General features: G+C 40.2%; 1 protein-coding gene across 6 annotated transcripts; it reads left to right on the top strand.

The window, feature by feature from the left end:
- Window positions 1-5,732: 5,732 nt before the first annotated feature.
- On the top strand, window positions 5,733-16,396 carry LOC131887411 (glutamic acid-rich protein-like). 6 transcript variants are annotated; one of them, XM_059236012.1, is made up of 8 exons: window positions 5,733-6,006; window positions 6,070-6,133; window positions 9,201-9,806; window positions 10,864-11,088; window positions 13,880-14,278; window positions 14,354-14,532; window positions 14,595-14,709; window positions 14,837-16,396. In XM_059236012.1, the coding sequence occupies exons 3-8, from the start codon at window positions 9,218-9,220 to the stop codon at window positions 16,276-16,278; spliced, it is 2,949 nt and encodes a 982-aa protein (XP_059091995.1). In that variant the 5' UTR covers window positions 5,733-6,006; window positions 6,070-6,133; window positions 9,201-9,217; the 3' UTR covers window positions 16,279-16,396. The 6 variants fall into 6 exon arrangements, with proteins under 6 accessions (XP_059091995.1, XP_059091994.1, XP_059091996.1 ...); XM_059236011.1 differs by having other exon boundaries at window positions 5,734-6,133; XM_059236015.1 differs by lacking the exon at window positions 10,864-11,088 and adding an exon at window positions 11,265-11,589 and having other exon boundaries at window positions 5,751-6,133; window positions 9,201-9,317.
- The last annotated feature ends 1,137 nt before the right edge of the window (window positions 16,397-17,533 follow it).

Below are 17,533 nucleotides of genomic sequence, written 5' to 3'. Positions count from 1 at the left end.
TGGCCTCCACTTACGAAGTCTGTAAATCTTCCAAGCCCCATAGACCATACCTACCTAGTACCTACAAGATATTCATCGCCGGTAATGGAGCTTCTCGCGCACACACCTACAGTACACTACTACTAACACGCGTCTTATTTCAATCATAGGGAAAACGATACGTGGGTGGGAAAGGAGGTGCGCCTGAGATGTAAAGCACTGATTGAAGCAACCTCAGATGTTTTCTTAAGCATAAAATGTTCTTGAATGATGTTTCTTGAAGGGTTTAGAGAATAGTTTCTATCCTTGGGTAATATTGTACAACTTTGTGCTGTTTCAAATAAGAAGTGATGGTTGTACCCATACACTTGAACATGTTGCGCTTCATGATTACGAACATGGAAATGAGTTAACTTTGGCAATGTTGTCATTTCTCACTTAAAGCGAGATTTCCGTTTTGATGTTCTCGTATTGACATCGAAGCCATGAAGGTGAGTTAATAGCTGCTCTAAATTTGTCACTCTTTATGGTTGAACATATTTGACAGATTTAGCTGAAGGTGGGTACATGTGTCTTCTAAATTCTTTTCTGTTTTTGGCAATGTGTCAAGCCACCACTGAACTGGAAATCTTGCATTACGCTACACTTTGTGACAACAACAGATGTGTTTGTCTTACAATCTGATTCTCATATGTAGTTCGATATCTCGTGGGACGGTGAAATGGTCTTGTATGGACTCTTCATGTGCTCTAAAGCGAAATACATTTGACTTGTTGGTATTGGGACCACAATATGGGTTTTACATATTAGCGTGTGCGTGCTACAAAATATACGACTTTGTTAAATGATTACGTTTCGACTCGTTGCAAACATTAAACATCTGCTACCGAGTCTATGTACGCGTAAAAAGAGGCAAAAGTTGAACTACGCCCACTTTTCATCGCTACTTTTTAGACCCATGACGTTCATTAGTTGTCACGGTTATTCCGATTAATTTAGGCAGCTAAAAGGAACAAATGGGTTTGGTTAAAAATGTGTGGGCAGTTAGTTCTTGAATACGTCGGAGACACCTGGGCAGAATATCTGAGTTGTCCGTTCATCCCAAGTTCCGAAACATTGTAATGTTAAACCTCTAAACCTCTCTAAACTATGCTACTAAAACGTTTGAAATCCGGTTTTTTAAAGTTTGTTTACCTTTATATCAAATGTATATCCGCTTTCGGTTGGATCAAACCATGTTTTTCTCCCACTCTTTCAATTCTACCCTAACGTAAGGAGAATTAACCGCCGGAAAGCCTATTTTGTGCAGTAGTTTTTAGTTCATAAATATCCATGGTATATTTTGATTATCGCCCTGGAGAACCCCTTCTTGAAGATGATGTCCACCCTCCTAGTTACCTGCTTCTCCGGATTGGCCGAGGATAGGGATCTCCTTCCTGAGTTCCAATTCGGTTTCCGGAGAAGCCGCTCTACCACCTCGGCAGCTACTTTCCTCTATGAAATTGTGTATTCTAACATCAGCAATACAAGGGGATTGTACGGATGTTTGTGGATTTCTCCAAAGCATTCGATAGGGTGGACCGAACGCGGTTATTCCTCAAACTCCAACCATGGGGAGTTCCGCGTTCAATCTGTGTCTTCCTGTCCAACATCTATGGGGGACTCAGATGCTCCATCCGTTCTGGTGAGGACCTATCCCCCTGTTACTTCACATATCTTGGCTTTCCGCAAGGGAATCGATCCGCTTTCGTCAATCCTCTTCAATCTTTGAATATCGGACTTGCCAGCAGCCCGCTCACATCAATCGCAACAGAATCAATTATCTTCAATATGTAGACGACCTGGTTCTCTTGGCCGATTCAGCCGTGGAATTGCAAAATGCCATCAATGCACTCCACGGTTATTGCCAAGAGAACGGCCTTCAAGTCAACACCATGAAAACGAAGGCCATGGTTTTCCACAAGAGTCGTCTGCTCAATACCTCCTTCACCATGGTTCCATCAACAGTACTCAAACAGAAATCGCTTGCCCCAATATGTCAATTATGCATGGACGCATTTTATAAGCGAAACCGAGCCCCTCACCATCGGGCTGGCCAAGTTAGTGTTCAACAGTGTTGGAGACCTGACCTTTCCGATGGTGATGTCCGGACACAGGCTGCTCTTCTCGGTCAACGATGATATATACAAAAAAGTTGGACGTAATTCAGGATGAGATTAAGGCCTCCATCGAAAATGACCAGTTACAAACTGAGAGTACGGTGATTCAGGAGGTCAGGTCGAATCCAAAGGCATTTTTCTCTTATGCAAACACTAAGAGAGTTCATGGAGAAGCCATTAGCAATGCAAGGGGCCCACTGAGTTTTGAAGGAACCGATCATTCTTTTAATGACGAGTGTGTTGAGAATGATGACGTTAGTACAATTTGATGATCTCATAGTTACAGATCAAGATGCTTTAGCGGACATCAGGGACTTATGGCTTTCAAGTTCTCCTGGTCCTCATGGTGTGTCTCAGTTTCTGATGAGATGCTCACTGGTTCTTGCTCCTGTTTTCTCGTACTTGGAGAGTTTCTTGAAGTCTATGATGTCCTTCCTCCTAGCCAGCATGGGTTCCGAGCACATTTTAGCACGGTTACCCAACTGATTGAAGTTATAGAACATATCATTGAAGAACTAGAGAGACACGAGTCAGTTGAGTGAGTCAGTTGATGTTGTCTATCTTGATTTTGCCAAGGCCTTTGATAAAGTAGATCATGGCCTTTTGCTGCATAGATTTCATGACATTGGCATTTAAGGCAAGGTTCTTGATTGGATAAAATGCTTCATTCATGATAGGAAGCAAATTGTTACGGTCGAGGGATCCCTTAGTGACATACATGATGTCAAATCAGGTGTTCCCCAGGGTTGCATCTTAGGGCCCCTCCTTTTTATGATATTCATTGCCCCGCTTCAAAAGCTTAGTGTCACTGCCAGTCTCTCTTCTTATGTTGACGGTACAAAGTTAGTTTCTGGTAGGAATGGCCAAGATTTCACTAGCCTGGCAAAATCTGATCTGGGAAAGAAAGCATTCCAGATCAACCTTACATTCAAGGACTAGCTTGGTCTGCCAACTCAAATTCGTTGGTACACCAAATATCATATAAAGATTGAAAGGTAATGAATAGACGAGTTATAACCTTTCATTTTAATAGTGCTGGGGATTGCATTCCTTGTAGCGGTTAGAAAAGCCCGTGAAAAAACAAACCAAAAATAAAAGTTCTACTCTGAGTATGAAAGCCAGATCCCTTATTTTTGCTCATCCTGGGGTTTAAATCACACACCATAACACACGAAATCAATGATTCAACTTGGAATCAAATTTAATGAACAACCTTGCCGTTGAATTGTATTTTCGTCTTCAAACCGTCTTATTCGCAATTTTCGGTGAGGAGAGCGTTGAACTAGAAATAAGGTTGTCATATCATGGTTCAACGTGATGAGGACCTCAATAGTATGATGGTTAAGACCTTTAACCAATCACGTCTCAGAACAAAGGAGAATAAGATATTTTGATGCATTCTTGAGGGAGCTATAAAACACTTCATATTCATTGTAGAATATTGGCTTTTGGTTGTTGATATAAAAATTAGTTCAAAATCGGGTCGTATCACTGCAGGATTGGAAAAAATGAAGTGAACATCTTTTGTCTCAAGAGAGGCATGATCTATCGTCAATCATAAACCTCTTGCCCATTTTTTTACATGTAATTGTATATTTGAGGCACGAGACGCTCAAGTTAGAGGTCCGTTTTGTCCTGACAGTTCAGGTCAATGCTAGGATATCAACGGAAATCGTGCCCAATGGTGTTCATGTTCACGTGATGCCGTCTTTTGTTGGGTTTTGACAAGCTGTTGGCATAAAAAGTGGCCGTGATTAGTCCCGTGGATAGAGGGTCATACGAACTTATGAAGTAAAAGTGAAGTGGTCAGATCGACATTGACATTTGTATTTCCTCCGAGCAACGATTGCAGTTTTCCGCTGAGGACAGTAGTATACATAGTAACGTCCTCCACGTCATCCCTTGAAATCGTTGGACGGCCTTGCCATTCAGACTTTTCCGGCCCTTCAAACTTCCCAATGGGCAGCCCAATTCTTCGGCACGTAGCCATAAATGCTTACTCCTCTATGTAGCTCTCTACTACTTCTTGTACTAGTATCCAGACACAGGATGCAATTGTAATTGAAATTACGATTACGTAATGGGTACGTTCATATCGTAAGTGCACTGGTAATGTAAACCCTGAAAGACAGAAAAATCGTCATAATTACATTTCTGCAGATAGCATTGATTGATTTCAATTATAAAATACAACTGCAATTCCATCTTCTATGCATGACAAATTTTGGTGAATCCGTAATTAAGATCTAAACATGTGCCATCTCCCAACTTTTCAGAATTGGGCATTTTTGTTCTTTTTGTCAAGATTTTCATTTCTGGTGGTCAATGACTGGTAAAAAGAAAAAAATACCAACGGGAATGCCAAAATTCGGTTAGGATTGAATTTGAAATACAGATAAATTACAAAAGAAAGAAATGAGATGGTACCGTATTGGTAGAGTGACCGCTTTTCACTCTGCAAATCCTGCAATCATTCCCGAGGGTGGGTTAAATATCAAATATCGCACATTGGTTGTGTTGACGGAGCGGGAATATCCCTCAGTCGGGACACCCAGCATTGGATGGCAGTTCTGACTCCGAACAAATGGACGAATTACCGGAACATGGAATTAATGAGCTGCTCTCAGCGTACAAAAGCCCTTTTCTTGGTGTTTTGTGCTTTTTGCATTTTTCTTTAAATTTGCAGTCCCAGAAGTTTCATGATTTTTTATTTACTTTTTCCTTATTCCCTTGGATATAGATAGTGATTTTAAGGAGTGCTTTAGGCATTAAAGGTGTTTACGTTTATCCAATCAGTTTTGTTTCTTGAAGTTTGACTTCAATTTTGTTTTTATTCTAAACGGCTTGATTGCTTGATCTTGGTCAAGATTTAGGTTTAAATACTCGAATTGCTTCAAACATTTGCTTTTTTGTTTTCCAGTAAAGGTCCAAACTATGAAATAGATTTGAGATAGTTCAAAGTTCAAAATAGTTTAAAGCAATTGATTCAATAGTATGGTACCAATCATTTTGGTCTATATTTCGTTTTGCAGAAGAATCATTCAAATTTGTACAATGACGCAAACGATTTTCTACAAGCACATACAAAGGGTTGCTTTAGTAACCTAACACAGTTTCCCTTCTTTAGGGTCTGCCTCATGGCACATTCATATCCTGGCTTATATATTTGGTCATTTTTGATGCAATTTTGATCGGCAGTGTTGTCAATTACAATTGATTTTTGACCAATTTTAATTAATAGTCAGTGCCACGATTTTCTTTCGTCATTTTGCGGATTTTTTTATAGAAGGGAGTAAAAAGAGCTGAACTGACGGCACGATCTCCTTTTCCTGAATTACCGTTTCATGTTTTTACTGTTTTTTCATTGCAGTTTTTCAATGTGCAACTTTTAATTGCATTTGAGAGCAACTTTGGGGATTAATCACTAGAAAATCGAATGATTGCAGATTGTTACATTTTGAATAACCATACTCAATTCCATTTCTAAAGCCATTGACCCAAGTCTGTTATTAGGATTCCTACTTTGACAAGAGTTTCCAGAAAGATCGCACCAGTTCTCCCGAGTGATTCTTTCTTCTCGAGTTCTCCAAGTTTTCTTAGCGAATCATTAAAGGCCGGTTTGAGCGTGGCTTTGGGAGGGTGAGTAAGTGGGCTTGGGCTCACTCCCGTCTTATCCTCGTCCCACCCGAACAAAACGAACAAAATCACCATACAGTGAGGCCAAAGCCATGCAATCATCGAGACTCCTCATTGAAGAGAGTGTAGTAGTATGGTGACTTACTATGGGTAGTAATCGACTTGACGTGCCTTGAAAAGTGTGTGAGAGAAGTCAGGAAATTGAAGAACATCGGTAAACTCGGTCAAAGGAGTGCGTTGCTCAAGGAGGGACGTTTCTTTTCGGCAGTGTCATAATTTTGGCTGATCTTTTCAGTGACAGTGATTGATTGATTGATGTGAATCCTTGGTGCTTCCGATTCACCAGTCGAAAATAAAGAGTAAGGATTGTTAGAATGATACTGTTATACTTAAAGCAAAACAAGAAAAACGATGGCTTTGCTGTCTTGAACGGGTCTTTCCAAATAAGTTAAAATGAAAATGATTCCCGAGATCAAGGCCATAGGCCAAAATCTGTTGGCTCACAAGCGAAAATGATTTATTTTTACAAATTAAGTTCAGACGCATTGGTTCTTAAACCAATACTTGGGAATGAATTCCCAACAAATCGTGTCATGTTTGATAAGATATTTGGCCCAATGATGAGTCTGAATTGAAAATGATAGGTGAAAAAAGTCACTGGAGACAGTAGCAGTCCCTCTAAATATGGAACACAAATGGCATAGTGTTATGATATCTAAAAATTAAGTTGATACCTGATTGACCTGACCCAAATATAACAAAAGCAATCCATTTGGATTTTGAAGTAAGAGTATCAATCAAGTCTGTACACTGCTTTGCTCGCATTTTAAGACTATAATTTGCTATGATTTTAAAGACTTTATTCCATTTACTGAACTTTTGTATCAATTAAGTCAATCTTTTTACCTCATTCTCTCTTCTTCAACCAACGTCTGGTTTTGTAATTGTAATGTTAGTGCGATAAATCGATTAATCGAGCTTTTAACTTCATGGAAGTGCTTTGGCCACAACATCACTTTTCCCTGTTAGTGTGCTATGCTCTTTTTTTAATGACTTTTTTTAGGTAGAATTTAATGCATTACCACGGCAGAGTCTCAAGTCGTTCCAGACCTGTATTTGTATCACCATCAGAAAACAGGCATGACGTTCATGTGCTCTTATTGAAAGTAAAGACAAAGTCTGAGAAGCATGAAAGTGCGATTTTCAAATTGTTTCATGTAGTTTATTTTCATAGTAATGAGAATCAAACAAGTCTAAATGATTATGCCAAGTTATCTGGACCTTTAGGGCAGACAAAAACCCCCGGGTGTGAGCCAAAGTACGTGAAGTTGGCCTTCATCGCTTGGCCTTTACCATAATGGTGAGGCTGAGATGTTCAAGAGGAGAGTGAAATAGTTTGTATTTCCCCGCATTATCCTGGAATGCTTACAAATGGCCTCGGGTGATTTCGCTTGAAGGCGTGGCCATCATCTCCCATGAATGTCATTGGGCGACGAAAAGAATCCGAATTTCACGGTCGCATCAAATATCTGACTCATTTTGTATGCAAGTTGCAAAATTTAGTGCTGCCTCATCATCTGAAGGTTACCTAAATCCCTGCCCCCCATTGACGGAGCTTAAAAAGTCGTTCGATAAATATACTCATCTAGGATACACATAAGCTAGGATAGGAGTTTTATCCAACCACCACGACATTGCAAAACCTAGAGGCATTGTTAACTTTAGTTGTTGTATTCTTTCATGTCTGATGCTAAGGTAGACATTTGCTCAACACTCTCAACTTGAGTGCATGCCCTTCAAAAGCTCATATCCTATGCCTAGTTAGCCCGAGAACGAAATTGAAGTGTGAGTGGAGGCAAGCACTTTCCCTATTGCTTTCGATTTGTTTATTTCGCTCGATTTAACAGTCTGGGGAAATCCCCAACCCAGCAAAAGGCGGTCCTCCGCATCAGGAAACGCTCTGACTTTCCAGAAGTAAGAAGAAAGAGATCTCCAGGTCCCGTGGGGGCTGCCTGATTGGTGCGTTCAAGTGGGCAGAGAGGGCGGCACTCAATGACAGTCTATTGCTGTCAAAGTGAGGGCTTCATTTTTTCCCTCTTCAAGTGGAAAACAAAGAATGAACGAGGGCTTTTAGAGTATTCGTCACATGTATTATTCGCTTTATGAGCATATTGATGACCAGATGACAAGATTTATGACCTTTACGAACGTTTCACGGAAGTGATTGTTCCTTTTGTTATCCTTCTTAGGATCAACCGGATTCAAAAGAAAAAGAAAAATAGGAATCGATGTCAGAAACCAAACATCTTTTTCTGCTCTAGAGCACGATCTTTTTTCATGGGGAATGAATTTGTAATTCATTTGCGCGATCTTATTACAGACTTGATTTCGATTCGAATCTTGGAAGGTTTTCTTAAGGCCCCGAGTTTTAGGTATTGGAGAAGAGAATTTTGATCCCACAAAGTACTGGAATGCCAGAATGTGAATATGTTGGACTGAACGCATTTCCTTAGATACAGATGATTCTTTGGAAATGCTTTCAGGCAATTCATTTACCTTCAGCTCACATTCCTGGCACTACAAACGGGTGTTGGGCTTGGATATGAAGAAAAAAAGCCCCCCTCATCCCCCAATGCAACGGGAAAAACTCACCCTCGTTGTTACAATCTTGCTTGGCTGTGAACACGGAGGAAGCATTTTTCAACATTTGCTTTCACGGGTGAGATAAAAATCAAATTGGAACACTCAGCCACCAATCTGGAGCACATCACAAAAGCCACCAGATATGCTCCATCTTAAGCTTGGGACGGATGTGAGCAGGAAGAGGGTCTTGAAATATTGTTTTGGCCTTCAGTACATACTTTTTTGCCTACTTTCAGCACCATATCCAAATAACATCACGGTTATTTCTTATTTGTTCTCATATTTGTTAGATGTAATGGGAAATCCATTTTAGTTAACACGTAAAATCTTGCCTCATTCTGTTCTGTCAACATTTTCCTAAGATGCTGGAATTGCCGCATTTCGTCTCTTAAAGATTTCAATGTCTGAGTAAATGAATGCCATGAGTGAAACAATCAATCGTACCTTGATGAACAAAAATTTTCCACCTTGTTCCTGTTACGTTTGAGTAGATACAGCGACAAAAAGCCATCATTTTTCCTGGTGTTGTTCCCATTGTTCCTTTCACGTATTTCAACTTGAGATGAGCTCAATGTTTGAAGTTTACAGATCGGATTTAGTTTACTACTTACTGTGCTTACTGTAGGGGTTTATACAGTCCCAGTTTCGAAAGGGTGAGAAATTTCGAAGGAAGTTACTCGTTTCACTCCATTCCGTCAAATGTTTGTAGTTCTCCCACATGGGACAGTTCTTATTGTAAATGCTCTTAATCAATATTGAAAGTTTCCTTTTTTGGACTTTCAGCTTGAAAGCGTGAAAGTATGCCAGGATCGGCTAATCCTTGGGCGACAGAACTCAAGGCGAAAAAGTCCAAAAATCCAGAATCAGACCCTGTCTCTTCCATCCAACCATCCAACAAAGGTAAAGCAGAATCCTCCCCAATTTCAAAATCCTCCAGAACCACTCCCAAAGAGACAGAGACAGGTTCTGGAAATAACGAGATGAAAAAAGTGCCCCAAAAGACTAGCAATGAGAGCCCGTCTGAAAATGCCTCTGGAGTAAAACTGAAGCAAGCTCCCTTAAAGGCAAAGAACCCAAAACAAATCAAGGAACAACAACTAAAGCGGGAAGAGCCGGAATTGGGGGTCAAGGTCAAGAAGAAGCCCATTTTGGAGCTTGTGCCCGTTTTGGAGGAGAATGTGGATGCCAAGAGCCTGTATGAAGAGGCTAGAAATCACCTGAAGAAAACGAAAGAGTTCAAGCCGGGATCAAAATCCAAGTTGACCCCATCATCCAAGGACAATGACGAAGATGATGAGGACAACAACAATCCGGTTGAGCGACTAATCCGGCAGAATTCTCGCCTGAAGGACAAGACAGCAGTCGGTGATCAGAGTATCAAGGTCCAAGGTAAAAATGATTGCATTCAGCGCCTCTGAAATACAAAATACGTTCTCATTTCAAGGTTGCAATGATAATTCCCCTTTCAACCTTGGCCTGATTTAGAGCAACAGATGCGGAATTTTTATGACTTTTGGCCCAAATTTCATTTCACAATCTCCCTTAAAATGATGATGAGGAACACCTGGAAGAAAGCCCTAATTACAAGGAATGAAATTGTTATTAAACATTCTAGACAGTACGATAGGTGTTATAACGTTGCACCTTGTGCTTTTGACTTCTGCCATCACCCCCTTCAACAAAGAAAAGAATTCAAGTATCGAACAAGTAATCATTTCTTGTACTGTATGTACACTGATGCGAAGAGCAGTTGAACACGGTTTACCCAATAATCGGTTAAGCTAAAAAATTCAAAGGAAAAACCTTGAGGTCTCTTGCTATTCGTAAACAGTTGAAATGAGTAAACACAATATCTTAGAAAATTTGTTCTTCAAAGAAAATTTGATGTTGCATAATGCATTTCGGACTTACATAATTCTTCTTGTTGCACAGATATGTGTTATCTTGTATATCTTCAAACAAACATGAAATGATTCAGCACTAGTATTTCTTAAGGAATATCAACCGAATTAGAACGAATTTAATTTTGTTGAGCTCCACGTTGGTCCCTATATTAATAATTAAACGGTGAGAACACCTAGTGGAGTAGCTTCAGAAACATGTAACATGTTACGGCTTTGTTTACCCTAAGACCTCATGTGCTGAGCCGTGTAGCGACATGCTAACTTTGTTTCTTCAACTTGGCCGTCATGCACTGTATCTATTTACTGGGACTTGGCAAAGTGCCCAACCCTCGAAATCTGTGGCATGAAATGACCCCCTTTCTCCCCTGCATTTAAATGGGGAAAAGCTTCCCACATTACTCAAACATTTTTCGAGGGAAGTCTTATTTCAAGCACTGGGTCATCATTTCCACAAGAACTGGCATATTTGAGTTGATCATCCCTCGAATTGAAAGGGATCTGACGTCATGGTGATGCTAAAGCGATGATTCTTACCTCAAAAGGTCAAGCAAACACCAAAGGAACGGCCAAGGAGGCTTCAGGAATGTCTTCTTCTTCTTCTCCCTCTTCATCACTCGGTGAAATGCCGAATACGCTCAGAAGTCCAAAAGATCAGAGGAAGACTCAAGAATATCTACTCCTAAACTATCCCCGGGATGTCAGAAGAAACTTGAAGGACCTGGTTTTGCCTGAAGATGTAAAGAATCCTCCTGGAAATCCCAAGAAAGGTTCTATTGCTAGAAAAAGTGTTTGCTGCGGATTGCATTGTACATAGGGCCTACCACCCAACACTCATCCGACTTTTTATTTAACAAATATACACTTTTGATATGATGTAGTGGCTCAGTTCGCTTATATCTCATCCACTCACTGAAGCATGCCTTTCTTCTTTGACTTTTTTCAGTGATGCCAGAATTGCTCTGCTCGAAATTGGCCTCAGTGTTGCCGTGCCCCTTGAGCTCCTGCTAATCCTCGTGTAATGTGGTTTTGATCAAGATTGATGCTTCTGAAACTTCCTCCTGCTCCACATTGTAGCATATTTCAACACAGCTTTGCATTTTGAGTGTTTCTTCTTGCATTCTCCTAAACAACTCCAAGAATTTTTACTGATCAATTGACAAAGACTTCGAACAAAGACACAAAATTTCTTTACATTCATTCCGAAAATTCTAAGGGGATCTTCCACCACATCGACCACATCATGAGCACTCTGTACAATTCGGCCCCAGGTAGTTTTTTGTGCGTGTGAGTGTTTGTGATCGTTGATTTAGTTTTAATATTTTGTCACAACTATTTCATACATCTAGCGGGAAGGCTTTAGAAAACTGGTACTGTGAACTCATCAACAGAATGCAATATCATTGAAACCTTCAAAGCGTAACAAGTCATGCCATTAAAGTTTTAAGTATAACCCATTCGGCCTTATTCCCACTCATGAACATGTACTTGCGTTCAAATCCAATCACTAAAATGGACCTCAAGAAAAAGGTCTCACTATTCCAGCTAACCCTACAAAAATATCTCGACAATATCTAATAGAAAAATCCCTAACTTAAAATCAAACAACTTTTGAGTTGAAGATGATTTCAATGAATGGCGAATTTAGAATTAATTCATTGGAGCTCAAGTAGTTCCCTTTCGATACACGTTCGGCTCAGGCATGTCTACCTGTGGTACGTACGATAGTTTGACATTGATTACAAAGAACACCCTCTAAACTTTGAGTGTGAAATATGCTGTCGGCATGAATTGAATTTCAAAGGCTTTCCTGACATTCCATTGAGTTTTTCCTATTAATTTACCCTATGTAGAGGATAAAATTGAGTCTTGTACCGAAACGGAAATAAAATAGCTATCATCCATGCGAAATAAAGAACATTCGAGGAAAAATATAATTCGGCACCCTGAGTTCGGGCATTTTGTGGCGGGAAAATTTAGACAAACATCACAACCAACCTGCACCCGGCATGTCATTTATTTTTTTATTTCAATTTGCCATTGAAGCAAACAGTATTGTAATATTGAGCCAAGATGTTAGTGCAGTGACAGAACTACACAAAAATTGGCATATTTTATTTCATTTTGTATCACAACTCACTCAACAGCTGAAAATTCAATTGGATCACGGTCCGAGTTGGCTTTGATGTTTATCTACATTATCGCTTCACAAAATGTCAAGGTCCCGCATAGCGTTTTTTCTTGAATCTTCTTTATTTCATATGCCTTCATATTTCATATGCGTTGTTTTCCAAAAAACAGATTTAGAGAAAAAATTAAATCTATAAAATGTAAAAAAACATCGTGATCAGCACATTACCACAGTTTCTCTACAAAACTTATTGCTTAAACAATTTGACCCAATACACCACCAACTCTTCCGGATTGTCTTTCAAATGTTGCAGGGTTAAATTGTATATTTTTCGACATCCAAAAAAGAACATATACTTGGTATCCTAAAATTACCATGGATTATCACATTTCGTCTCGGCCTTTGAACTTGTCGTTGTCTTCTCCTGTCCCTTTACAAACTTTTGAACCATTATTGAAGCAACAATTGAGATCTCATGCATTGCACAATTAATATTGTTTTTGGGGGCTTCTTTACAGCCACTCGAAATGTAATTGCCAGTTAACTACAAAATGAAGGGAAAGGAAAAATATTTACGTCGAATAGACCAATTCTATAGTTTTGTTTTTGCTTGGCTTTTACTGCGTGAGTTAAAATAGGATCGTTTTATAACACCTTCAAATAATTTGAATGACGTACAGTTCAAATATCATGCTTCTAGCCAAATTAAGTATGTCGCATGACAGGGTGCCGGACAAGTTGAAAACGAACATGCATTTTCTTCAAAATTTAAGGGAATACTGACTTAAGTGTGCCTAGTTTTAAGTGAAGTTAAATTGAATTTTCTAAAATTGCAAAAGAAAAAAAAATCTTTTGGAATCGTGATGTCGAAAATCGTTGCTTAGGCATTTGAGTAATTACCTAACGAACGGGGGCATTTTGGAGCTGGTAAAGTCAGTTATTTTGAAAATGAATGTTCTTAAAATATGATCCAGGCAAGCTGTTACTTTGAGCTAGAACTCTACAAAAATGACATGAAAGTCAATTCTCGTGATAAGGCTTTTTTTATTAGCTGAGTTTAAGATAGATATTTAAACTACACGTTTAAGAAATTTCAAAGTAAGTGGTATTAATTTGTATCACAAGAAAACTATTATTTGAGAAACTTTTCTTTAATTTCCTAATTTGCATATTTTGATTACGTATCTTAAGATTATATTTAGGTGATTAGTGAGTGTTTTGTGTCATGTTTAAAAAAAAATGTTTTCGCAATTCACGGTTAATTTTGTGTAATGCTTTTGTCAATTTAGAACATTATATTACCCACTGGGTAAGAGGGATGAAGAGCTCATTGTGATATCAAGAAAGAGTTGTCTTAGCTTCGACTAAAAAATTTTCTCCCGAATTAGATCATGACCTGATTTTTAATCATGACTGATTTCAATTTTTAGCGGATCCCAACGCCGAAAATTGGGCGGAAGACGAAGAGGAGGAGGATGAATGGGAGTGGGAAGAGGACGAAGATGTGCCGGAAGAGGAAGAAGGCCAGACTCCCAATTGCAACGGCCATGAAAACGAAAATGAAGACGACGATGGAGATGAAGATGAGGACGATTCAAAGGGTGTTAAAGGTGTACCAGAGATCAAGATCAAGGGCAATATTTTGAGGATTGACAGAAAGGACGTTGTGTGGTCAGATGACGAGTACGAAGCCGACAGCCCACCAGACACTCCCGTCGAGACAAATGCTCCAGTCATTGGCAATGGGCAACCCAAATCTATTCCTCCCCCTCCTCCCATGCCCAATGGCATTCCAGTTGCTCCCCCGCCGCCCCCAGGAAAACCTAAACGTAATCAATTCGTTCATAGAGACCACATAATCACTCTCGGATAATATTTTAAAACATATCCCCTTGACGTTCCAGCTTCCCCAGTGAATAATGAAAAAGTGGAGCAATTGAAGAAACGCGCCAAAACCACGCCTGTTTGGACGGATCTCATGGAAGAGATCTCGGGCTTTAGAACTGGTCATGGCAAGTTGAGGAAAGTGGTCTGCAATGACAGAAGTAGGCCTATTCTTTCAACGGAGAAAGTGGGAGAAAATGTGAGTTGGAACGTGGTTTGAGCATTGTTCCAATGTGGTAATTGGACGCCTTGTCGTTTTAGTTTTTATATGAATCAGAAATGGGTCTACCGAACCAAGATATTCTCAAGGACATACGAAAAGGAGTTAAACTGAAAAGAGTCAGGACCAATGACAGAAGTAGGCCTTGTTTGAGAGGTAAGTCAGTTCTATCCCGTTACAAAAGGTGTTCTTGCACTCTCAACGGCCAGGTGGAACACTTCTATCGCTGTTGAATTGCTGATCCAAAGATGACATGTCAATTAATAATAATTGTTTATTTTAGGCATTCGAAATTTTCGACGGCAAACTACCAAAGAGGAGCGACTCAAAAACGGATTCGCTTTTGAAGAAGACGAGCCTTTGGGATTGGAGGGAGTTGAAGACGATGAAAACCCAGAAGAGCTTCGAGATGACCTCGAATCCACGAAACAGCTCCTGGAGCTGGAAGTCAGATCGAAGAAACTTTTGGAAAAGGACAACAAACGACTTCAAATCGAGCTTGAACGCCTCAAGGCGGAGTTCCAAAAGATGTCGTCCCACAAACAAGAGGGTCATGAAGACAATCCTGAAACTCAAGCCAAGATCAACTCCGTGGCCAACAAGAGGCGACAGTCCATTGTCAGACTCCTGAGCGAGAGTGATGTCCCGTCCATGTTGGCAGCAGCCGCAGCGGCGGAGGAGGACAAGCCTCCAGCCAAGGAGAAAACCATCACCGAAGAAGACGAGTGTCCAGAACCCGTTGGTCAACGGCAATTTGACGTTCTTCCGCCCTTTGTTCGAACAGAGATCCCTGCCTTTGAGGACGAAGTGATCGAGACTATGAAAGAAGAGGTCGACGAGGCCAGAAAATTGGCCGAAGAGTGGGAGATGAAATACAAGGAGATGCAAAGACAAATGGCAGAAATGGACAACGGGCGACGAGGAGGCGCTGACCTGGACATGGGACGAAGGACCTCGGTGAGTGGAGCTGCTGACCCGAGCTCAGCATATCAACGGATGAGCTCCACCAATTCTAATTTCAACGATCAAGGCCCAGCCGAAGATGAGGACGAAGAGACGTGGATGCAGAGAAGAGAATACCACCAATTGGAGCAGAAATTGAGAACCATTGCCGACAAAAGGGAAATTGTGGCTCGAGAACGGAAATTGCTGACCGAAAGGATGGAGACCATCACCGTCAATATCGGCCAAGAGATGGAAGCCAGGAAGAAGTTGAAGAAAGACCTTTTGGAGATGAATGAGGCCTTCAAAGAGGAGATCATGGAGATGGAGTCGGAAGAGAAGACCAAAGCGGAGCTCGAAGAATGCTATTACTCTGATGAGGAATCTCTCGTGCCTGCTACCACCAGGAGAACCAATAGTACTGAGTCAGAGGAAGAGTCCTATGAAGAATACGATGAGGACGTCGCGGAAACCTTGGACGACATCTTAAAACTGGCCGAAGATGAGGAGGAAGAAGATCCAGGCCACACCTTTTTTGATCACTACCCAGAATCTGAGGATGAAGAAGACACACCCGAGGAGGCGAAACCGGATTGGGAGGCCAAGTTGGAAAAAATGAACGGAAAAATCGACAGACACGGGGACAACCTCCAGACCATGAGAAAGAGCAATTTTCTGCTCAAATCTAAAATCGATCGAATGTACGATATCCTCCAGATGCAGAGGGAAAAGCATCATGATTTAAAGCAAGAACTCACCCGCATGCTCTCGGATATTCAATGAGAACACAGTTTTTGGTTCGTGTTTGAATTCTTTATCTGGTCGATGTTTGCACATGATCAGTTGGCAATTGTTAATCCCAAAAGTAAATGAGAAAAAAATACATTCTTCACCATAGTCATTCTTCAAGGATACATTATTATTGACGTGTTATGAGAACAAAATGAGGGAAGCTCAAGTTTGGGCGATTGTTGCGAAAACATAGCACTTTTTGGACAAACTTCACCTGTCACAAGCTATGACAATTGTGATACACGAACCCATGAGGCAAGACCTCGAAAAAGGTTATAAACAAAAAGGTTCCTCCTTTAATATTTTGATTGAATCATGTTATTAGGATTTGTGGTTTGACTGTTTATTTGGTCATTTGAATGGACGTAGGTATGTATTTCTTGAGGGTTTTGGGGGTGAATTTCCAAAAGATATGGCATGGAAAAGACCCGAAAAAAAGACATTTGAATACAAATCTGGACTTGAATGAGGGAGAAATCAAATTTGTTATGTAGAGGATTAGAAACAGAGTCTTGCCACATTGTGATAATGAACGATGAGAAAAATAGTCGATGATTTTCGTCGAACAACATCGTTTGTTCTTGGGTCATGATTTTTAGCCAAAACAAGTTGCGCTTACGTGAAAAAATTTAAAAAGGTGAAAAAAAGGTAACGGTTTGTTTCATTATTCAATGATTGCTGTGGTTTTACGAAACATAAATTGCAAGTTTATTTTCCATTGGGGGTGGCTCCTTTGGCTGAGGAACATTATCTTGCCTAAAGAAAAATTGAATTTCAAACCAGAGTTATAGATAAGGCCGGCCAAAGCTTGCAGATGAATATGGTCTTAATTTGCACAAAAAAAATCAACCGAACTTGCAAATATTTTTTTTACAATTTGAACCAGCTATCCTCAGAAGCAGGTTCTTACCTTGTCCTTGCTGCCTCCTAGGCTGATCAGCATCTTGTACACCCTTTCAAGTTTCTTGAAACTGATAGTAAGTCAATTCTTTCTAAATTAACCATCTACCTCAAAAACATTTATCCCATACACCATGAAAACACGTCAAGAAGCGTCCGATTTTTGAAAGAGAAGTTTATTATTCAGGTTAGTTCATATTATATTCATTCTTTCATGTATTAGCATCGTGATAGCATCATAATGCTAGTGCAGTACAGGTGCTAGTACAGGTCGATTGTTCAGCCACATCTTGAATATGCTTCACCCATTTGGGCTCCAATGAGTTCAGCAGGTCTGCAAAAGGTC

Source organism: Tigriopus californicus, chromosome 9 (assembly GCF_007210705.1).
Source record: "Tigriopus californicus strain San Diego chromosome 9, Tcal_SD_v2.1, whole genome shotgun sequence".
In the NCBI taxonomy this organism is placed as follows: Eukaryota; Metazoa; Arthropoda; class Copepoda; order Harpacticoida; family Harpacticidae; genus Tigriopus; species Tigriopus californicus.
Note: the sequence above shows the minus strand (reverse complement) of the source record. Positions and strands in the feature narration are given on the sequence as shown.

Excerpts from the sequence above, each read along its gene's own strand:
- LOC131887411 (XM_059236012.1), top strand. The coding sequence starts at position 9,218 with ATGCCAGGATCGGCTAATCCTTGGGCGACAGAACTCAAGGCGAAAAAG. Across the intron at positions 9,807-10,863 it reads TCAGAGTATCAAGGTCCAAG|GTCAAGCAAACACCAAAGGA; the intron begins GTAAAAATGATT and ends TTACCTCAAAAG. Across the intron at positions 14,710-14,836 it reads AAGTAGGCCTTGTTTGAGAG|GCATTCGAAATTTTCGACGG; the intron begins GTAAGTCAGTTC and ends TGTTTATTTTAG.